The 18,809-nt window shown below is 42.4% G+C and overlaps 2 protein-coding genes across 7 annotated transcripts in view; one reads left to right on the top strand and one right to left on the bottom strand.

The window, feature by feature from the left end:
- The window catches only part of LOC120452046 (uncharacterized protein C2orf42 homolog), a 138,672-nt gene that overhangs the window by 98,474 nt on the left and 21,389 nt on the right, over nt 1-18,809 (bottom strand). The window contains exons 5-6 of one of the 4 annotated variants that reach the window (XM_039636106.2): nt 4,997-5,031; nt 661-762 (exon numbers count right to left, since the gene is read on the bottom strand). The gene's annotated coding sequence lies outside the window, so the exon portion shown is untranslated. Of the gene's footprint in view, nt 1-660; nt 763-4,996; nt 5,032-5,985; nt 6,039-7,537; nt 7,556-18,809 lie in introns of those variants that run through there. The other 3 variants (XR_005616433.2, XM_039636105.1, XM_039636108.1) reach the window with 3 other exon arrangements.
- Nucleotides 1-18,809, top strand: part of LOC120452045 (tyrosine-protein phosphatase 99A) — a 103,272-nt gene that overhangs the window by 66,911 nt on the left and 17,552 nt on the right. Inside the window, exon 1 of one of the 3 annotated variants that reach the window (XM_039636099.1) lies at nt 12,058-12,833. The exons of the other annotated variants lie outside the window; for them this stretch is intronic. Within the exon in view, the coding sequence (XP_039492033.1) occupies nt 12,290-12,833 (544 nt within the window). The 5' untranslated portion in view covers nt 12,058-12,289. Of the gene's footprint in view, nt 1-12,057; nt 12,834-18,809 lie in introns of those variants that run through there. 3 annotated transcript variants of the gene reach the window in all.

The raw sequence follows: 18,809 nt of genomic DNA, 5'->3' as shown, positions 1-18,809 counted from the left end.
TGTTGCAACTGGCATTGTTGTTGTCTTTTAAGGTTCATCAAAGCTTCAACATTGTTTGGTCACAGTTGTTGGCCAACATCTCGTCCGCTCTCCCCTCTCTTCCCTACAACCCCACCTTCCATTTTCCACTTCCCATTTTGCCGCCGCTCTCGTTCGTCATACTTCCGTAGCTGTCTTGTGAAATTTTTCCTGTGGGAGTTAAAATATGCACAAACTGATTCCCTTTGCCAGTTTTCCCTCTGTTTTCCTTGTTCCTCGCAGCAACCCCTTTCCCCTTCGGCCCCCTCTGCCCCAGCTGTTGGACTGACTTTTTCGCTTTGGCCCGTAAAGTTGCGTAAAAACACTTGAAAAAATTAGAGAGCAAACCTCGAAAATTAGATTTTCAGACAGTTTTTATTTCTGATAGAGATTATCCATACTATAAAGCCATAAAATCAGCATTAAACTTATTGAAAGAAAACTACTAAGCAATGATTATAGATCTTAAGAACACTATTTTGACAGACCTTTTGGCAAGTGTAGTTCGCCCGTCAGCTCTGTGCAACCGAGTAGTTATGCTCCACTGCATGTGCAACTTGTCTGTTGTTTATGACGCCCAGCGCTGCCACGCCCTGTATGCCACAGCGCCCCTTCTAGACCATGTGCGGTGGTGTGCGTGTGTCATCATCATCATCAACATCATCATACGTCTCGGTTTCGTGCTGAAATCGCAGGCATATTATCTACACACACATGCACACACCTTGACGACATAAATGAGACCTGGCGAAGGGAAAACGCAAAAGGATAAGGGATAAAGGATAAAGGATATATGGAAAAGGAAGCAGATCTCAACACTTGGCTGACGCACCAAATGGAAACCACTTTGGCTGCTGGCAAAGGCACACCCCACAGATTTAAAACTTAACCTTTAATTTGCACCTTTTATCTGACCCAACTTTTAAGCTCCATCGCCTTTTTATTTTTATTCCCTCTTCAAGTTCTTTTATCTGTTTTTATGGCCTCTCCATTGCCATAAAACTTGGCCACACCTGCTAATCAAGCTTGACTCTTTAATATGCTTATTCTCTAAGCTGTTAACATTGGAAATTTAAAGCATTCGTTGAGGCTCTGTCAATTTTAGGGGAAAAGGATATTGCGTTTCGGAAATATCAAATTAGATAGCTAAAGCTGTGAATTATTACAGAGTCTTAGCAAAAAATGTGAGTAATTGAAACTCATTCTATTCTCTAATTAAATTCAACCGACTATGTGTGATCATGTGCATCGCCAGCACTATTTATCTTTGTCTGCTCATTTTGCGCTTTCGCAAATCCAGAAAAAACCGACAAAATAAACCGAGAGAAGGCAGCCCAAAGAGAGCAGCAAATATTTTTCAATAAAATTGCATTTTTCCAAGGAATTTATTGAAGTTGCAGCGGTGCACTGGAGCAATGGAGAACTGGCAGTGGTGGCTGCCTCGCACACATTTTGCGAAGATTGTTTACTGTGAGTAATGGCCCAGACAAATGGCAACCAGCTCAACAGACTCTACAGGCTCCACAGACTCCACAAACTCGACAGACTCGGTGCTCCTCGATTTGGAGCTGGTGATTCCATTGTGAGGACGCTGACATGCAGATCATTGCAGCGACAGAAATATTATTATGCCAGCATTATGTACACAATGTTGTCTGCCATTTAGTCAGCTCTTTCGACAACTCGGCACTTGATTCCAAAATGACACCCCCCAACAAAAGCCCAGAAAACCAGTCTCATGTCGCATGCCCCACGTTGCATGTGAGTGTCGGGGTTCGGGGAGCAGGCAGCTCCGTAATGGAAATCATAAATTTCACAGGCTGTCCCCGAGCTCTTGAATCTTGATGCGGCCTGCAATTGATATGTCTGGGTACACGGGTTGATCATCTGACAGCTGATGGAAAACCCAATGAACAGGTGGTCCGAAAACCACACTTCTTCTGTCTTCTGCACAGGCAAATTACTCTCGCCTGCAAGACAATACGTTCAGGCAGTCGTTTTCCAGAGATATAGCTAAGATTTATACCAGTAACATGGCTACTGCGATGTAAGACCCCTTGTAGATGTTTAAAACGTAGTTCTTTCAGTTGAGTTGTGTTCAAAAAAAAACATATATATGAACTCGAAAATACATTCATTCGCTAGAGTGTAATGTGGAAAAGGCGAAAGGCACTGAATCCACTGAGGCGATTTAATGACAGCTCTTTTATTTCATAACTCGCACTTTTATGCGCAGTTAACTTTTTGTTATTATCACAGGGCGCCCTGGGTGGGCATAAAATCCGGAAAAAATCATTAAAAATTACCCAAAAACTTGGACGACGTTTAAATGCAATATTTTTCACATATTTCGCCGGCACCGAGCGGATAATTTCCGCTGCTTTGTAACGGCAGCCGGCAAATTGCACCGAGTGTGTGAGCATGAAATTAAATTCCGTGCAAACAACAATAACCCTTTGAGGCAGCTAGGAGCCCCGGCAGGATCCCCATCATCATTATCCCCGCCACACCAACGATAACAGAAGCATTTTTCGAGGGCGGAGCGCCGGGGAGTTTTTCTTTGGGAAAAGAGCCGCTGGCCAAAAAGGTACGACAGCCAAATAAATTGAATCGAATTTAATGTCAAAAGAGCAGCATATAATTGGCCTAATGCTACGGGTGGCTGCAACACGGTGTCGCACGCAGTAATACAGCGCAAACTGCAGCTGTGAGGCACTAACAGTAACATAAACTCCAATGCACTGGGAGAAAATAGGAAAGTTCAAAAAATGTATCTAAAAAGGAATAAGTATTTAATTTCAACAAGTTAAGAGTGCTTGGGGTTTTTAAAACCAGTACGTGCCTTAGAGGTTTCCATGATTTCTCGCAGTGCAATCCTGCATTCGGTGACCTCACCCCCGTTTCTTTGCCACCACCTCTCTGTTTCAGTTATTGCCTTTGTGCGTTTGGCGCTAAAAGCGCAAAATTCAATTTCGTTTTATTGTTCGTTAGTTAAACAACGGGGTAGAGGGCGAGGGTGGACGAGAGTGGGCTAGAGTGGGCGTGGTAATTGCATTTCGCCCACCTGTGACGCTTGGTTACCTTTTCGCACAGCAGCTGGAAGAAGCAGCGGGACGCGGGGCGTATGAGCAATGTTTATACCAAGGCACAGCACACAAAGGATGTGTTCGCATCAGCTCTCACCGCCCCGAAACAAATCATAAAACAATAATTAACCCACTGCCCCGGGAATCCGAATCGAAATCGAACCGAATAATGCCCAATACCGCCCTCTGATTCCAGTTGGGAGCTGCAGCAGGCCAGGCCAACAGACCAACAAGCCACCAGGCCAAAGGAAAACTGTCAAAGAGTTGGGTTGCTAAGCGATCCCCGACTTGAGCTCTCTTGCAGCAGACTGGCCACATAATTGACCCACTTAGCTGGAGGCACAGCGATTCCATTTCATTGCTTTTGTGGTTCTGCCAACGCAACGTCCATTTGACATGTACCCACTTGACTCGGATATTGGCCATCCGCAACATGAGCTCGGTCTTCAACTTGGCCAGTCAGCTGCATTTGTTGCCCGGAAGGCCATTCGGAGGTTGGGTTTCCAAACGAGCATTAGCTCAAATCAGGATAATGCCAAGTAATATGGTTTGCTCATGGAGAAGCTTCACTTTCAGTGGAATTTGCATTCCAAAATGCAACTTTAGTTAGCAAGGTGATTCGAGAGGGATGCCTTGCTATGATTTTGTTTTTCTCCATATTATATTTCTTTAAATAAACGCAGACTTAATTTATGAACGTAAACAAGTCCGTAGGTGTTGTTATCTCCACTTAGCTCCACATTCTCTTGAAACCATTTATTGTTGTTTAACTGAGTCCCATTTTTAGAACCATCCGGCGATAATGTATTCATGGTTAAATACAAAACTCACAATACACGGATGAATGTATCCCCTGGCAACTTGTTTGCCCCAGTTCCGCACAAGGATTTTCAATGACAGTGCTGATGAAGAAGCTGGGTCTCCATTTAGCATTTATCGCCTTTCATGGGGGAATCTCTTATTCATATACCGTGTATTCGGCTCACCGTCTCGGAGCGCTTTGCACATAAATTTTCCAGCGTTTTTGTCACAATTTCTTATCTCATAAGCATAAAATTAACAACCAACAAAAATGGCGACAAAATCAACGTAAGAAAGAGGGATTTGGGTACTGAGCGTTATTTAAAATCGACGCCTGCGGCGCAGCTATAAAAATTTGTGCGCGATAAAATGGAATTATGAGGGCGTCGAAGACGGAAGGACGACAACAAGGACGACAAGGACAATGATGCGGGTGCGAGAGAGCGACACGTGTTCTTATTAATTTTAATGCATATTAAAAATCGCATCCCTCAGGGCGTCCCTCGAAAGCGAGGGCGTACCGTATCAATAAGGGCCCCAGAAGAAGGTAACATAATGGACCCCGAACTCGTAAAACCCCACAAACCACACAAGCAAAACAGACATGTATACGTATACCTAACACACACACACTTGTGCATTGCGAGGGACAGACTTATGTTTATTAGATTTTATAGCGCTCATTTCGAAGAAGCTTGATGGCCTTGCGGTTGTCGCTCGGCCCACGTTTTGCTTTCTCTGTTGAAACATCTTAATAGAAAACAGATAATTCATAAAATATTTACTAAGTGGCTAGCACAAACACACACACTCACAATTTAAGTAACAAAGGCCTCTAAATCAGTCGATGGCAGGGGGCAAAAATGCCAAAGGCAATGTCGGCCCATGTAAAATGAACCGAGTTTTTGCCACAGTTGTGGTTATGATTTTTATAACCGCCACATCATGCCCTCCCTCAAATTCGTTTAATTCAGACAGGGTATGTTGGACTTTTTTACAAAAATATGAAACCAACAATGTTTTAAAGTAAAGAGAAGATTTTCAAACTTTGTATGAAATATTTCGATAAAGATAGTTTGATTTTGACTTACCAAATATGTAAGATACTTCCAGACATATATATATTCTGAAAATAAAAATTGTAAAATTTAATTAATACAACCAAGTTGAAATTTATTTTACTAACTAATAAAGTACTGATTAACAAGAAGATTCAGGTCCTACAGTATTCCCCATTCGACTCGTTCACCATGGGACAGCCATTCCATCTTGTTCTCACTGCTGCTCACACTTTACACTTACAGATAAATAATGCACAAAAGTTGTTCATTTAACTTTGCTTGTTTGTTTCATTTCATTTGGTCTGCTGGCTCCGTTGTCTTGTTCGCCAGCCGTTTCTTCTGGTTTTTGGTTTTTGGGATTCGGTTTCGGTCCGCCATGTGCCGCGAATAAATCTCGGAGGGGAGCGGAAAAAAGTTAAGAAAACTCATTCACATAATTTTGCAGTTTATTGTGAGCTGCTGTTGGCCCCAAAATACACACACACCTGGCCAAAACGGAGTGCGGCATAAAGCTGGTCTAATTACCAGGACCCGAAAAAAAAACCATAAAATATAAATAAAAATCATTCATTTTGTGCACGTTGCCGGAGCCTTCTGCTCCTTTCACCCCACATACATTTATCCTTAGGATCCTCAGGATCCTTAGGCTCTGCCGTGCGACTCCTTCCGAGCGTTAAATTTTTATAGCCTACACTTGGGCGCCGACCAAGTTACTGCCACTTAATGAATTAACATTATTTTGATGGGTTTTATGCTTTTTTCATACTTTTCCTGCCGCCCATGCCGCACTTGCCACACTTTCCACACAGCAGCTGCGGTTGCCATTGGCTATTGGTCATGCCCGGCAACACCTCGCCGCCTGGCTTTTAACTTTTTAATAAGCCACAAATAATAAGGCGGCACAGAAACATATTATATTCGAGCGTAAGCATAATTCAAATCATTTCATTAACATTTTCGCGAGGCGCGCATCCTTTTTACGATTTTTCACTGCCAGCTCGGGGAAATTACTTTTTAAGTACTTAACTTCAATGCAGCGGCAAAAGTTTTGAGGTTGCAGTAAAGCGAAACACTGTGGGATATAACAGCTTATAAAGTTGCACAAAATACCTATTCGTTTTGCGAAAGCTCTGAATTATAAATTAAAAATTTAGAAAGTACCAATAAAAGATATACAAAAAGTTACTGAACCGATTTTAATGCATTAATGCGTTTAATATGTTCGTTATACAGTATTTATTGCTGCTACAAAACAATACCCTTAACCTTAACATGTGCTTAAACAAACTTATTTTTTCTCAGTGAAGTATATAAAAAAATGAAGCACTAGCGCCGAAGTGAAAGTTTGTATTAATGCATAAAACGAGTCAAAGTCCTGGACTGCCAAAGGCTGTATGCCACATACCTATATAGATTCCTATGCATATACGCACAGGACTCATATATGTGTGTGTGTGAGAGTTTCGGGTGTGGGCGTGTTTTGGCTGTGTCTGCGTGTAGGACCATAAATCTAAGTGCTTTAACGCCTTTGGGGCGACTTGGCAACGCCTACTTTTGCGGCTGATGTAACTGCCAGTTACCAAAGTCTGTGTCTGTATTTGTTACTGCGAGTGAATCTGTATAGGTGTTGCTGAGTGGGTGGATGTGTTAGTGTGTGCGTGTGGGTGGGTGTGAGCTGGTTGCCCGCTACCGTTATAATGAGTTTTCAAGTGGTTCCCTGCATAGGCAGGTAATTTCATTCTAATGCCTAATGATGTATCTTCCGTAGACGGAAACTTGCACAATGAAAAGGGGCGTTGGAGCGGAAGGGCTTGGAATTCCATACCAACTATGTTAGTTAAACGGATTTTAAGTGCAGTGATTATGATTGCATATTTAAACTATTTTATGATCTTGGAACTATTACACATAATTGTGTGTATCGAACTAAATTGCTACTATAAATTGGGATGAGCGAATTTGCGGTTTAAGCTTAAAGGTTAGAAAATATGCTTACAATATTATATATAAAGAAATACTTATAAAAAGAAATTAAATAGCGGACTAAAGCTGATAATACTGTGCTTTATAACCATATGAGGACATTGGCTTCTTTTTTTACCCCACTAAGTTATGACGTTTTATCTCATGGCAACTACAAACTAATTACAATCGATAAGGGCAATTCAGGCTATTAAGTCCAGAGATAATGGGAAATATCCAATAATAACGTGTACTTGCCCACCGACTGCTATCGAAACAAGCTCTGCGATAAGCAGATACTTTTTAATTAGCCACATTTTATTGCGAGGCAATTGGAGAAGGCGAAGCGAATTCAAATTGCGCGCCAAAGGCGAGGGAATTTTAAATGTTGATGTAAGGTCGAATTTCCCCCTACTCGCTGGGATCAAAAAGTGGCGAGTTCAAGACACACATTAAAAGAGCAAAATAAATGCTCTTATACAAGCCACGTTCTCTTCGCCGCAAAATGTGTATGTTAGCAAGCAGCTGCCGCACTTGGGCGGCGAATTCATCTGCACGCCGCAAACGCGGCGAATGTATCCGTCTCTTTCCCTGTCATCATCATCAGTCGCCGTCGTCGTCTCGTCGCTGTGGTTTTTATTCCGATTGTGGCCATGCAAAAAAAGGCAAATATCTGTTAAAATTAAACAATATCCTAAGTGAAACAAACTAAAACATGAGTTAAACAGTGTGCGAACTGGGAACCTATGAAAAACCGAAAGAAAACCGTGAAAATCGCATGAAAAGCCAGGTGTTTAGTTGGTGGTTAGAAAAAAAGAAGAACAGGCTTCTCTGTGCGCAGCAGCCGCCTTTTTTCCGAACGTAAAAAACCTATAGGCAATCCATCAGATACTTTTGTATCTCTCGAGCAAAGATACGCTAAAAAAAAGTGTTAAATGAAGTTAAAAGCTGCCCAATTGAAGGCAGCCCAAAATAAACAATAAAAGCAACATTTGTGTCACATCAGAAAGATATAAGGAAGCGAAAAGCGCCATAATATAATCCCAAATGAGTTCAACAAGAATTATAGTTCCAAATTTTTAGTGCTGCTGCCTCTTCTTCAGCTTCTTGTTTTTGTTGCTCCCTTTGTTCGCCTTTGTTGTTGTTGCTGCTGCTGCTGCTGTTGTTGCGAATAGCATTTTGTGTACCTTTCAAGAAATCAATAAAACAACAAAAACGAGTATCTCTCTCTATCTCTGTCTCTCTCGCTGCGGCTCTCTCTGTCTCTCTCACAATATATTTTTCTGTGTTTTGTTGACATTTTGCCGCTTTGTCTGCGGCGAATGAAGCTCGGCTTGGAAAATATCACAATTTAGCATATTGAGCAGATGCAAAATGAGACAATAAGCCACCGGATGGTGGGGCATAAAACAAAGAACCCCTGTGAAATTTTTAAAAATTATAAACTGCGCAAATTCGCTGACAGTTAAATGACACAATTCCGGCTGAGAATTTTTTTTCTTTTTTTTTGGGGCTGGGCCGCACATTTTCTGCAGCGAATTCGTAACCCCCCCTTTGGGTAACCGTAGTTCGCATCCGAATCCGTAGCACGTGCACTGCGAGTCCGGCTCTATTGATTTTTCGCACATCCCACGGGCGCCCATTTTCCCTTGGTTTTCCGCCCATTTCCCGGTTCCGGATTCTCGGCACTAGCTGCATATGCGCATGTTCATTTCAGGCATTTTCATCTATTTTCGCAGTCCCAGTGCACTGACCTTAGCCCATGACTGTCAACATTTTCGGACACACTGCGAGGAATATTGTGATCACAGCAAATGCAGTGCAAATATATAGTTAAAGCAATGAACTATCGTGTTTTTAATGTAATGAAGGTTTTTTGTGAGGCAGGCAGTTAAGAAGTACTTAAAATGTACAACAGTACAATGAAATGAATTGTATCCACTTAAATGAGAAAATGTCTTAGTTATTACCAGTTTTGTGGCAAACATGCATACTGTAGTTTCCATTTCTCCCGGTGTACTTTTCCGGCGTACCAGCTACTTTTTCGTCACTTGACTGCATTTAGGTACACACTTGTTTGGCTTACAAATTAACGCCATTCGAAGTGTTGGCTGTATAAACAAACAGTGATTTTATTTCATAGCGTCCACAATGTGGGCCATTCATAAGAGGCGATTGGGGGCTCCCTCCGGTGGGTAAACAAACTGCTGGTACTACAGCTGAATCAGAATCCCAAACAGAAACAGATCCCCAAGTGGGGCACCTCCTCCTCGGAAGTGGAAGTGGAAGTGTATTTGGGTTATCAGTGAATCTCACGCTCATTACGAGGTGGGAGTAGTCCGGTGTTTTGATTGTTTGGATTGGCGGCAGTGGGATTGCAGCACGCGAGTGCTTCCAGGAAAATGCATTGCATTGGGAAATGGTTCGAATAGGAACGCTACTCTAGAGAAATGAGATTTGATTTGTACTATTTGTATACAGTTTGTTTAGAGGAAGGAATATTATGTTGGAAGGCGCTCTGAATAGTCCGCTGAATGAAAACCCACTCATTTTGATAAGTAATCGCCTTATGTTGGTTTTAGCGGACTAAAACCGTAGTAAGCTCTACTTCCGTTGGCTCATACAGACGCTCCAGCCCACGTATTTTCAAATTTTCTTCCGGTTACCTGAGATATTACTTCCCATTCCAGGCATTTTCACTTTTCATCCAAACCCAAGACAGACAAATTGTCTATTATGTGAATGGTTTTTGTATCTTTGGGCGGGGCACTGAATAATGGACATCATGCGGGGCCCATGTCGTCACGAATATGTCAATATGTCCAGAATTTATGAACACAAAAATACGACACAACCCACTAGAAAATCTGAAGAGGCGACTTCCCACTGCTTTTGGCCTGCAGTTGTCAGGCAATTTGCCTTCTGCCAATTGATTTTTCCACTTTGCCCGCCGTATTTTTAGTGATTTTCAATTATCTGTCAGTTGTTGTCGGCTCGACGGATAATGCAAATCATCGTAGAATTCTAGAGCTGTAGAATCAATCGGGCAATCCGTGTTGTCCACTTGCGAGTCTTTGACCCGTTTAGCGTTATTAAGCACTTACTGGCCACAAATGGCCGACAATTGTAGCTTGATTGGCCAATTTTCCTGGTTGAATCGGCGTCTTTGGACGCGACTTCGACCCGTTTAACCATTTCATTTTATGGTTTTCCCCCTTCGTTCTTTCTTTCTTTTCCTCGCCGCAAATTCAATAATCTTTTGTGTTTCTATTTTTATAAAGCGCCCTTTTACTTGTGGCACTCCAGAACCAGCACATCTGTGTCTGTCTGGCAGAGAGAAAAATACAGATATCAAATATCACTGACAACTTGCTCATACTGCAGAAGATTAGTCAGCCGCTTTTCTTGTAGCAAAGAAAATTCTGAATCTATAATAGAAACAAATATTACAGCTCATATATGTCTTAAATTTAAACATATTATAGTGGAAGTGAATACTCTATATACTCGAATGATAAATGTAGGTGATCTTCCATCTATGAAGGAATCTGCTTTTCGTTACTTTTCAAGTTTCCTGTTTCTTTGTATTTTTTCCCAGTGTAATGCCAAAGACTACACTTAAAGCTCTGGCTCGTTGGCTTACTTTTTGCATGCGGCAATTTGATGAGCTGCTAATTAGCAGCTGCGATTGTGGTTGTGGATGTGGCTATGGCTATGGCTGTGGTTAGCTGGCCAAACGCAAAACCACCACGCGTTACTATACCAGATATAGTATAAGTACGGTTCAAGCGACTCGGAGACCCCGAGAATATAGCGTGCTGGGGCTAATTCTGAATGAATCAGCACGGGCTCCCAGTAATTTGCACTTTGTTCAGTGCAATTGGAGAAGGCAGCCGAGATGAGGACAGCGAGGGGAGCGGAATAGCGATGGAATGTTTCACTTATCCGGTGTCGTTGGGGTTCCGAGCCTGGAAATTATGGTGCTTGGGTTAGGCTTATGGATTGAGATCGGTTAGCTATGCACACGTTTAGGTGTGCAGATCCTAAAGGTTCTTTCAAACCATTTACATACATCCATTATGTTTAAAAGCAGCAGTTAACTCATGGAATCTTCAAGCAAGTGCTTCTTAAAAACAGATCTATTTTCAGAGATTCAATAAGTATACATTCGATTTGTTGGCTACATTCCGGATATCGTTTAGTTATTCCACATTTCTCCTTCGGTTTTGCTACAGCGCATTCGATGATCGCCTTCGGCGTTTGCTCTACGCCCAATCATTAATTTTACGCAATTTTTTGTGGTCTTCTCTGTGCGCCTCAGCCGTCTTAACCCCCTGATAACCCACTGGATCATCTTAACCCACAGCTGGCGCACACATGTCGTCAGAAAGTCATTTGTGGGCATTGCCAATTTGTTGGCAGCCTCTTCAGATTTGCTGTGTATATGGCCATATGCCTATTTATACACTTATGGCGGGCAGTGTATGTTTAATGCGGCTGCATCTTCGGCGGCGGATGAACCCCATTGAACTCTTTTCGTTGCGATGGGGATACGAAAACAATAAAGCGCAGGAAAGTGTGAAGAAAATGCGAAAAAAGCGGCAAAGAACAGAGAAGAGAGGGAGAGAGCGACGAAAAGAAAGAGAGAGAGAGAACTGAAACAATGGCAGAGGAGTATTGAAGAAATGCAATAAATTATCATAAATAAAAGCAAAACAAAAAGAAGCATAGCTTTTGCTTGATGGGGTTCAACACGGGTTAAGATTTTTTTGTTGCTTTTTTTATATATTTTTTTTGGGTTGGCCCGCTTTGAAAAATGTGTTACAGAAGACAGCAAAAACAACAACAGCAACTTTTACAACATGGGCTGGGTACAACAAAAGTGAATCATCGCAAATAAACCGAACTTTGATAGCTCTGCTGTCTGAAAATTATTTGAGTGTAAATCAAAACATCAAATAACAAAACTATAAAAATAATCGGCTCTATGGTATATTTACCTAAATGGTTATAACATTAAAATATATAAGAATTATAGGGACAGAAACGAAACAAAGTGAATGGGTGAAATTACTCGTTGAGTTAGTCATCTTAATTAATTTAATGTATTATCTTTAGTGCCAAAATGGAAATCATTTAAACCGAACATATTAAGAACTAACTGTAGTGAAAACACAAGCAAGCACAAACTATAAAACAACGCACAAAAATGTTGTAAACGAAAGGAGAAAGCACTGAAAAAGAGCAAGTCCTACTAAACAGTGGGACAAAAGCGCACAATAAGTGAACGAATAAAAAACCAAAAAACGCACAAAGCCGTGAAATCAAACGTAGATCATCAAAACGCACAACGAATTAAAAATGCCACGCCCCCAGCACCACGCCCTTCTCCGAGCAATGCTGAAGTTGTTGCTCTTCGCCAGCATTGCGGAGCACTGTGCCACCGCCCTGCCCACCAATTCCACCAACGCCTACAACGCCCCATCGTCGCCATCGCCCTTCACCGCCGCTTCACCGCCACCGACCACTGCATCATCATCGTCATCACCATTGTCACCGGCGGTCATCAATGCCAGCTCTTCCGATCGCAGTCTGGCCGATCTAGTCAATCCGGAGGCCGAAACAACCGGTTCCGGCTGGGAAACTCTTGAGACTGAATTCAATCTGGCCACCACTGTGGACAGCAGCACCCAAAAGTTGGCCAAGGCACCGGTGCTGGGCACCGCAGCCACCTCCATTGAGCAGCAGGATCAGCCACCGGATGTGCCCGCCACCACGTTGGCCTTTGCAAATGCGTTTCCGGTTCCGGTGGCCGGCGAAATGGGAAACGGAAACGGCAACGGAATGGGCGGGGGCAACTATAACGATGCCACGCCCCCCTACGCAGCGGTCGATGACAATTATGGTAAATAGTTACACAGCTTATATAAAATATACATAAATTATCTAAACCGTGATTCACAACTGAGTTCGTGCTGCAATTAAAGTTTGTTTTTACGTTGAGCAGCGATTTTAAATCACCATCAATCAACTCGAAGTCACAAAAATGCGAGCAATCTTAAGGAACTAAACCTAATGATATAACCCATACCCCTCACCCGACCTTTTCAATAATTTAAGCTGCAAATAAGTTGCCCCCGGGCAGCCACAGAAAACACGCCGTTATCAACGACAAACGAAAACAAAAAGTTCGATGGGCTTTCGACAAGAATTGGCAATTATAGTTGCTCAACTAGGTTCATTGACACCGCACTTTTACGAACTTTCTCAGCCCCCGAAAGCCTTAACCCCTGACCGCCCCAACCTTAACCCGCTAAGCCCCTTCGGCGAAGAAGAACTTGTAGTTACTCAGTTATTATCTGCTGAAGGAACAACAATAAAGTACACAGATAAATCTAACTCAACGGCAACAACAACAACAGCAATTGCATACTTCAAGGCAATTAAGAGAGTTTTCATTTCCGGTTTGGCACGCAGCCCCTCTTTGTGGGCGGGGGCAGCGGAAAAGTGGGCGGGGCAACGTCAACAACTGCCTGCCTTCCTGTAATATGGCAAAATTCTCACGCAAAACTTTTAGCTTTGGCCAAATGAATTATTTAACATTGTATTCGTCGAGCCAAGTTAATGCACGGAGAAAAAGGATTGCTATAGAAATTATTCTAATATTTCAAGAAATTTACTATATGTATATATATTTATAGAAACAAATCAATCGTTTGTTTTGAGCTATCTTAATTAATTGAGATATTATAGTAATTTTGGACCAGCTAAAAGTTAAGTATCGGCCCAATTTGACAATATTTTTCTGCTCTGTATCAACTATTTCTGTCTAGTATATTTATATACTTTTCTTGCCTGGCCCATGAAATATGTTGTGGGGGAAATTGACAAGCAGCCGTCTGTCTGCTCGTTAAAACTTGGCCAGCGGGTGCCAAACAGCAACAATTCATTGTAAGTGAGCCATGTTTCACAATCCCCTGCCACAGTTTTCCTTGCTATTCCTCGCGTTTTCCCCACTTTTCTCTCGTTTTCAACACAACGGGACACGCGATGTGCACAGGACACAAAACAATTAACAACTTCACTTTTATGGCCCACAATTATTTGGTATTTTATTGTTAAGCTGCAGCCAACTATTTTTATGAGCATGTCATTAAATTGGAGCTGCCAGCTCTTAAATAGGACTCAAGAAATTCGCCCGAGATGAATTTACATGCCACCCACTGAGTATTTTTCCCAACCATTTGCGTGCCTTTGAGCCAAACAGACTGACAGCTGGCAAATCGCAGAGCCTTGTCCTGAAAACTGGCCAAAAGCTGCCTGATTTGCTGACCGCACGCAAAACTTGTATTAAGTTGCACTTTGGGGCAGGTGCTGCGACCACGCCCCCTCAAATAAATAAGAAAAAATAGGGCACAAGGTGTGGGCGTATTGAGGACAAAAGGAGTTGTTCGGCTCAACTGGTTCAAGGTTCCTTTTATGATTTATTGAAGCTTCATGCGAACTGCTGATTGCAAGCCGTGAAGTGTTTTAGTTAAAAACCGCTAAACAACGTAAATCAAAGCGTGCCATAAAACATTGATTTAAAATGCAATCACAGCCCCACCAATTTTTAAACTATGAAAATAACAGCTAACAGCCAATTAGCTTGTCCAGTCAAATTGCTCAGCTGAAAACGTGTTGTGCCAGCAGAGCGAAAATTAAATAAATTTTATATAAATTGCCGGCCAACGACGATACTCATTGGAATGCTTCGCTGCTCGCCAGTAATTACTATTTCAGTCAAACGAATTCATTAGTTTTTTTTTCCCCCAGAAATTACTTTTAAGCGAATGTATAGGATATATAAAGTATCTGTGCCTGTGCTCTAATCGATAAACGGAAAGGGCTGGAAAATTTAAATAATTGAACTTCTGATCGCCGCAATTAACAAAGCAATCAATTGATAAGAAGTGCCAAGTTGTGTAATGCTGTATTAACCGCGTTTCAGCTAAGTTTTGTTAACTCATTCCGATGCGAAACACTTTAATTAATAAACCTGCTGAATCGAGATTTTCACAAATCATTTTTCGGACCGCCCTGCTGTGAAATTCCCACCGAGTCATTAGCTTAATTAATTGTTCGGCCCGAACTTTGGTGCAGCCAAGTGCCAGAGGCAGGCTCCTGCTGCTTCCACCATATATTTCGTCGGCTGTCGAGAGTTAATTTTCCGTAAATTCATTTTCACTTCCGAGGCGCAGCTGAGAGCTGTCACAATTTGGAGTAACACTTTCGGTTCCGTGGCCCCGATGAAAAGTGCAGTTCATCAAGTGAGAGCCGCCCACCCACGGAACGCATTTCCCTGTGAAAACGGGCCAAGTACCCACTTCTGCAGAGGCTTGAAATTGGAATTTATGAAGGAAGGGGCTTGCAAGTGCCCCAATCCGTTGTCAAGTGGGTGTGCGAGTAATATCTGTCAGATACTTGCAGTTTGCGCAAACTGAATACTGCCGGCATTTTGACAAACAACTGCTGGCGAACAGTTTTGATAGGCGAAAAATGTCGCGAAACAGATGCAATTAATGGAAATGAACTGGCTGAATGAAGTTTTATAGCATTTAAATGTAAGCTTTAGGGGTTTGGTAAGGAGAATAGTGTGTGCCAGTACACAGCTGAAACCGCAACGCAAACAATTTGAACTTAAATATTCCAGTCGCAGCTCGAACTTCTAGCAAAGTGCTTGCCACATAAACTGGCCCCTGTCCATGATCTGTGTACCATGCAGCACATACATATCTATATATATATATATCATACTATATAGCCGCACTCAAAGTCCAAAGTCGGACATGTCGCAGGCGCAGGGTTTGAAAGTTTCTAATACAAATTGGCACAACTTTCGGCTTGTCAACGGCAAACAGGCAGCAACTTTGCTGCGTACTCTCGTATTTTGACAAATGATTTGCGTCTCTGCGGAAAAGCCGAAAAAAAAAGGAAGAATAAATATAGAGAGGAAAAACAAAAATTCTTAACGAAAATAACTACGTAAAACCGAGTGGAGCTGAGAAAACTTTGATTTTGAACTTTATCCCAGATCCAGTGGAAACTTTCTCTCCATCGACCCGTGGAAATTTCACAGGACACTGAGTTATGAACATGACTTGTCAAAAAATACATTAAAAGTGCAAAGTAGTCGAGCTGGCTTCTCTGCGAGAATGAAAACAATCATTTAGTAGCCAGCAAATTTGGCCCAACTGAAAAGCATAAATCATTGAACTTTTTGCCACCAGCCACAGCTTCTGCTTCTGCTCCTGCTCCTGCTACTTACTTACATTCTTCCCTGGAAAACAGCCATCAATCATTTGGCTGGCTTTGCCGCTGTCTTGATTTTAATTTGCAACATGGCTCAAACACACGCTCTCGAGGACTTTCAGGACTTTTGTTGCACAACCGAAAGGCGTGAATCGTGCTCAAGGCGCCGTTGGCACGACTCAGCAATGATAAGCCAGCTGACTAGACTTCCCAAGGACTTTTTATTCCTCGTGCGGAGTGGTGGTGAACAATGGCAGCAGTTGATTCACTTTGAGTTGCGCTTTTCACGACCTGTCACTGGCGTTTTTCCTCTGCGGTTTTGCACTCCCACGTGTGGAGGAAAAACAGCCAGATATGCACACAAATATGCTGCCTACTTATCGGTTGGCGCTAATTTATGTAGTCCCATAAGGACCTTCGTTGGAAAACAGCAGAAAAAATTAATAAAATGTGCGCGCTGATAAGGAAGTTTTTTATGTGGCTTAAATACTCTTACATTCATTTGCTATCGAAAAAAGACAATTTACAATGAAAAACATGAGTATCTTGATACATGAACATTCCCTGGCTAAAACCAGCATTTTGAGATTACATTTTCGTCATTGGTGGGATTTAATTGAAAGAGATTTCTGAATCTAGCAAGCTTAAACAAAAATATGACGTTTTGAAGTGTTTCTAAAAACAAGTCTCCTTTATCCCCAAACACACTTGGCAACGGAGTAATACCCTCATTCAGTAAACGAAAACATTTTGATAGATGGCCTCTGTCGCAACTACAAACAAAGCTGGAAAAAAAAAACGAAATCAAAATCAAGAACATAGATAAGCCCTTTTTTCTAGGAAAATTCTCGCCTTTTTATAGACCAACCACGTGCCAACCCGCATTTAGACACGCCCACTCCACTTCTGGCTAGCTGAGCGATGGGCGGTGGGAGGTAGATAGAAAAATGTTGCCTCGGCGACAACTTCCGCCTAACTGCACTTCAACATGTCAATTTTTCTTCCACCCGCCGCCCATCCAGATGGATGGATATGGATACAAAAAAAAAAAAAGAAACGGAGTATAAAATCAACCCCCTCTGACCGAAACGCCTACGAAAAATGACATTCGAGAGGAAAACTCACAGCTCGACTTGCATGTGTGTGTGCTGGCATTTTCCCTGCTTTCGCCAGCACTCCAAGTCACTTGTCATGGAGGCCTTTTGTCTGCCAAAAACCCCAGCTCCCGGCTGAGCGGCGCTTTAAATCATAAACACCTTGTTAGTGCAACAACTCGACACTTTGAACGTGACATTGATGCCTGTTTTTGTGCCGGCGAACGGAGCCCAAAACAGTTTCCGTGTCTCAAGCATCGAAAAACAAGCGAACTCCGGCCGGAAGGTTGGGTCTGCCCATGTGGATGTGGCTGTGGCTGAGAATGGTGTATGTGAATATGGATGGAGCTGAGGTGGAGGATGTGGTGTGGCGAGCCCGAGGTGATGGTGCTTCCATGTGCAACTTCCTGCCGATAACCTTTTGCGCACACACACACATGCCACACAAAGCCGTCGCCATCGTGTTAGCCTTATCGCTTCGCTCTTGGCCACGGAGGAGACCATGGAGCACAGGCAAATGCAGCCATCAGCAGAACCGTGACTCCGGACCAGACAGGCGCCCTTAATTAGCCAACGTATCCCGAGGGACCCGGTTAAAGATCGGCTTAAAGTTGGGCCAGAACTCCAGGTTTATCATAAAAGATGAAAAAGTTGAAAGAAGCAATGTCAAATTCTATTAAAGGTTTTTATTAGCTGAATTAACTAATAATAAGCAATTTGCAACACAATTTCTATTTCCGGTTTCTATTTTTCACCATGACTATAAACCTTTTCAAATATCAACCCTTTGGGGCAACGCACGAGTTCTCTGGCTTTGACCCAAACAAGACACATGTCAAAGGTTTTCAAATGTTGCAAATTAGAGGACATTAGAGTTCGGCATAAAAAAGGCAAAGCAAAGGGCGATCGGTAGATTTCAACTGACAAGCCGAGTGGCAGAATCACTTTGAAACAAATACTCTGTGTCGTTTGCCCATTTGTCAGAGTCAGTTCGAATGTAAGTGTGTGTGTGTGTGGGCCATTTGAAGTGTGTCAGTTGTGTTTTTGCCCTTTCTTTGTGCATTTGACAGTGCTTTGAGCTTAAATAGGGCCAGCGGCATTATGGCTAAATTCCTGTCCGAAGACTTGCCATTACGCAAATTACAGCAATTTGATCCAAATGCATGTTTGAACAACGGCTTATAATCGACCACATCACCCGAGTTCAACGGACTTTTCGGGGAAATTTGGAAGGAATCGAAATAGTTGAAGGACATTTTGGTAGGAAAGCAAAGACATCATGAGTGAGCAAGTCTCTTGCCAGATATTTCTTCACTTTAAAGTCAGTTTTCAGCCCGTTTCTCATGCAATCAAAATTCTCAAAGGATCTCCCGCGCACACACACACACACTCACGCACAGACGCCCACATACATATGTGCATTCAAAATGGCCGCCACGTTACTTCCGCTAAGTGCCGGATCCTTTTGGTCCATTCACTGTTTGCTCTTGGCCATC

Source organism: Drosophila santomea, chromosome 3R (assembly GCF_016746245.2).
Source record: "Drosophila santomea strain STO CAGO 1482 chromosome 3R, Prin_Dsan_1.1, whole genome shotgun sequence".
NCBI lineage: Eukaryota > Metazoa > Arthropoda > Insecta > Diptera > Drosophilidae > Drosophila > Drosophila santomea.
Note: the sequence above shows the minus strand (reverse complement) of the source record. Positions and strands in the feature narration are given on the sequence as shown.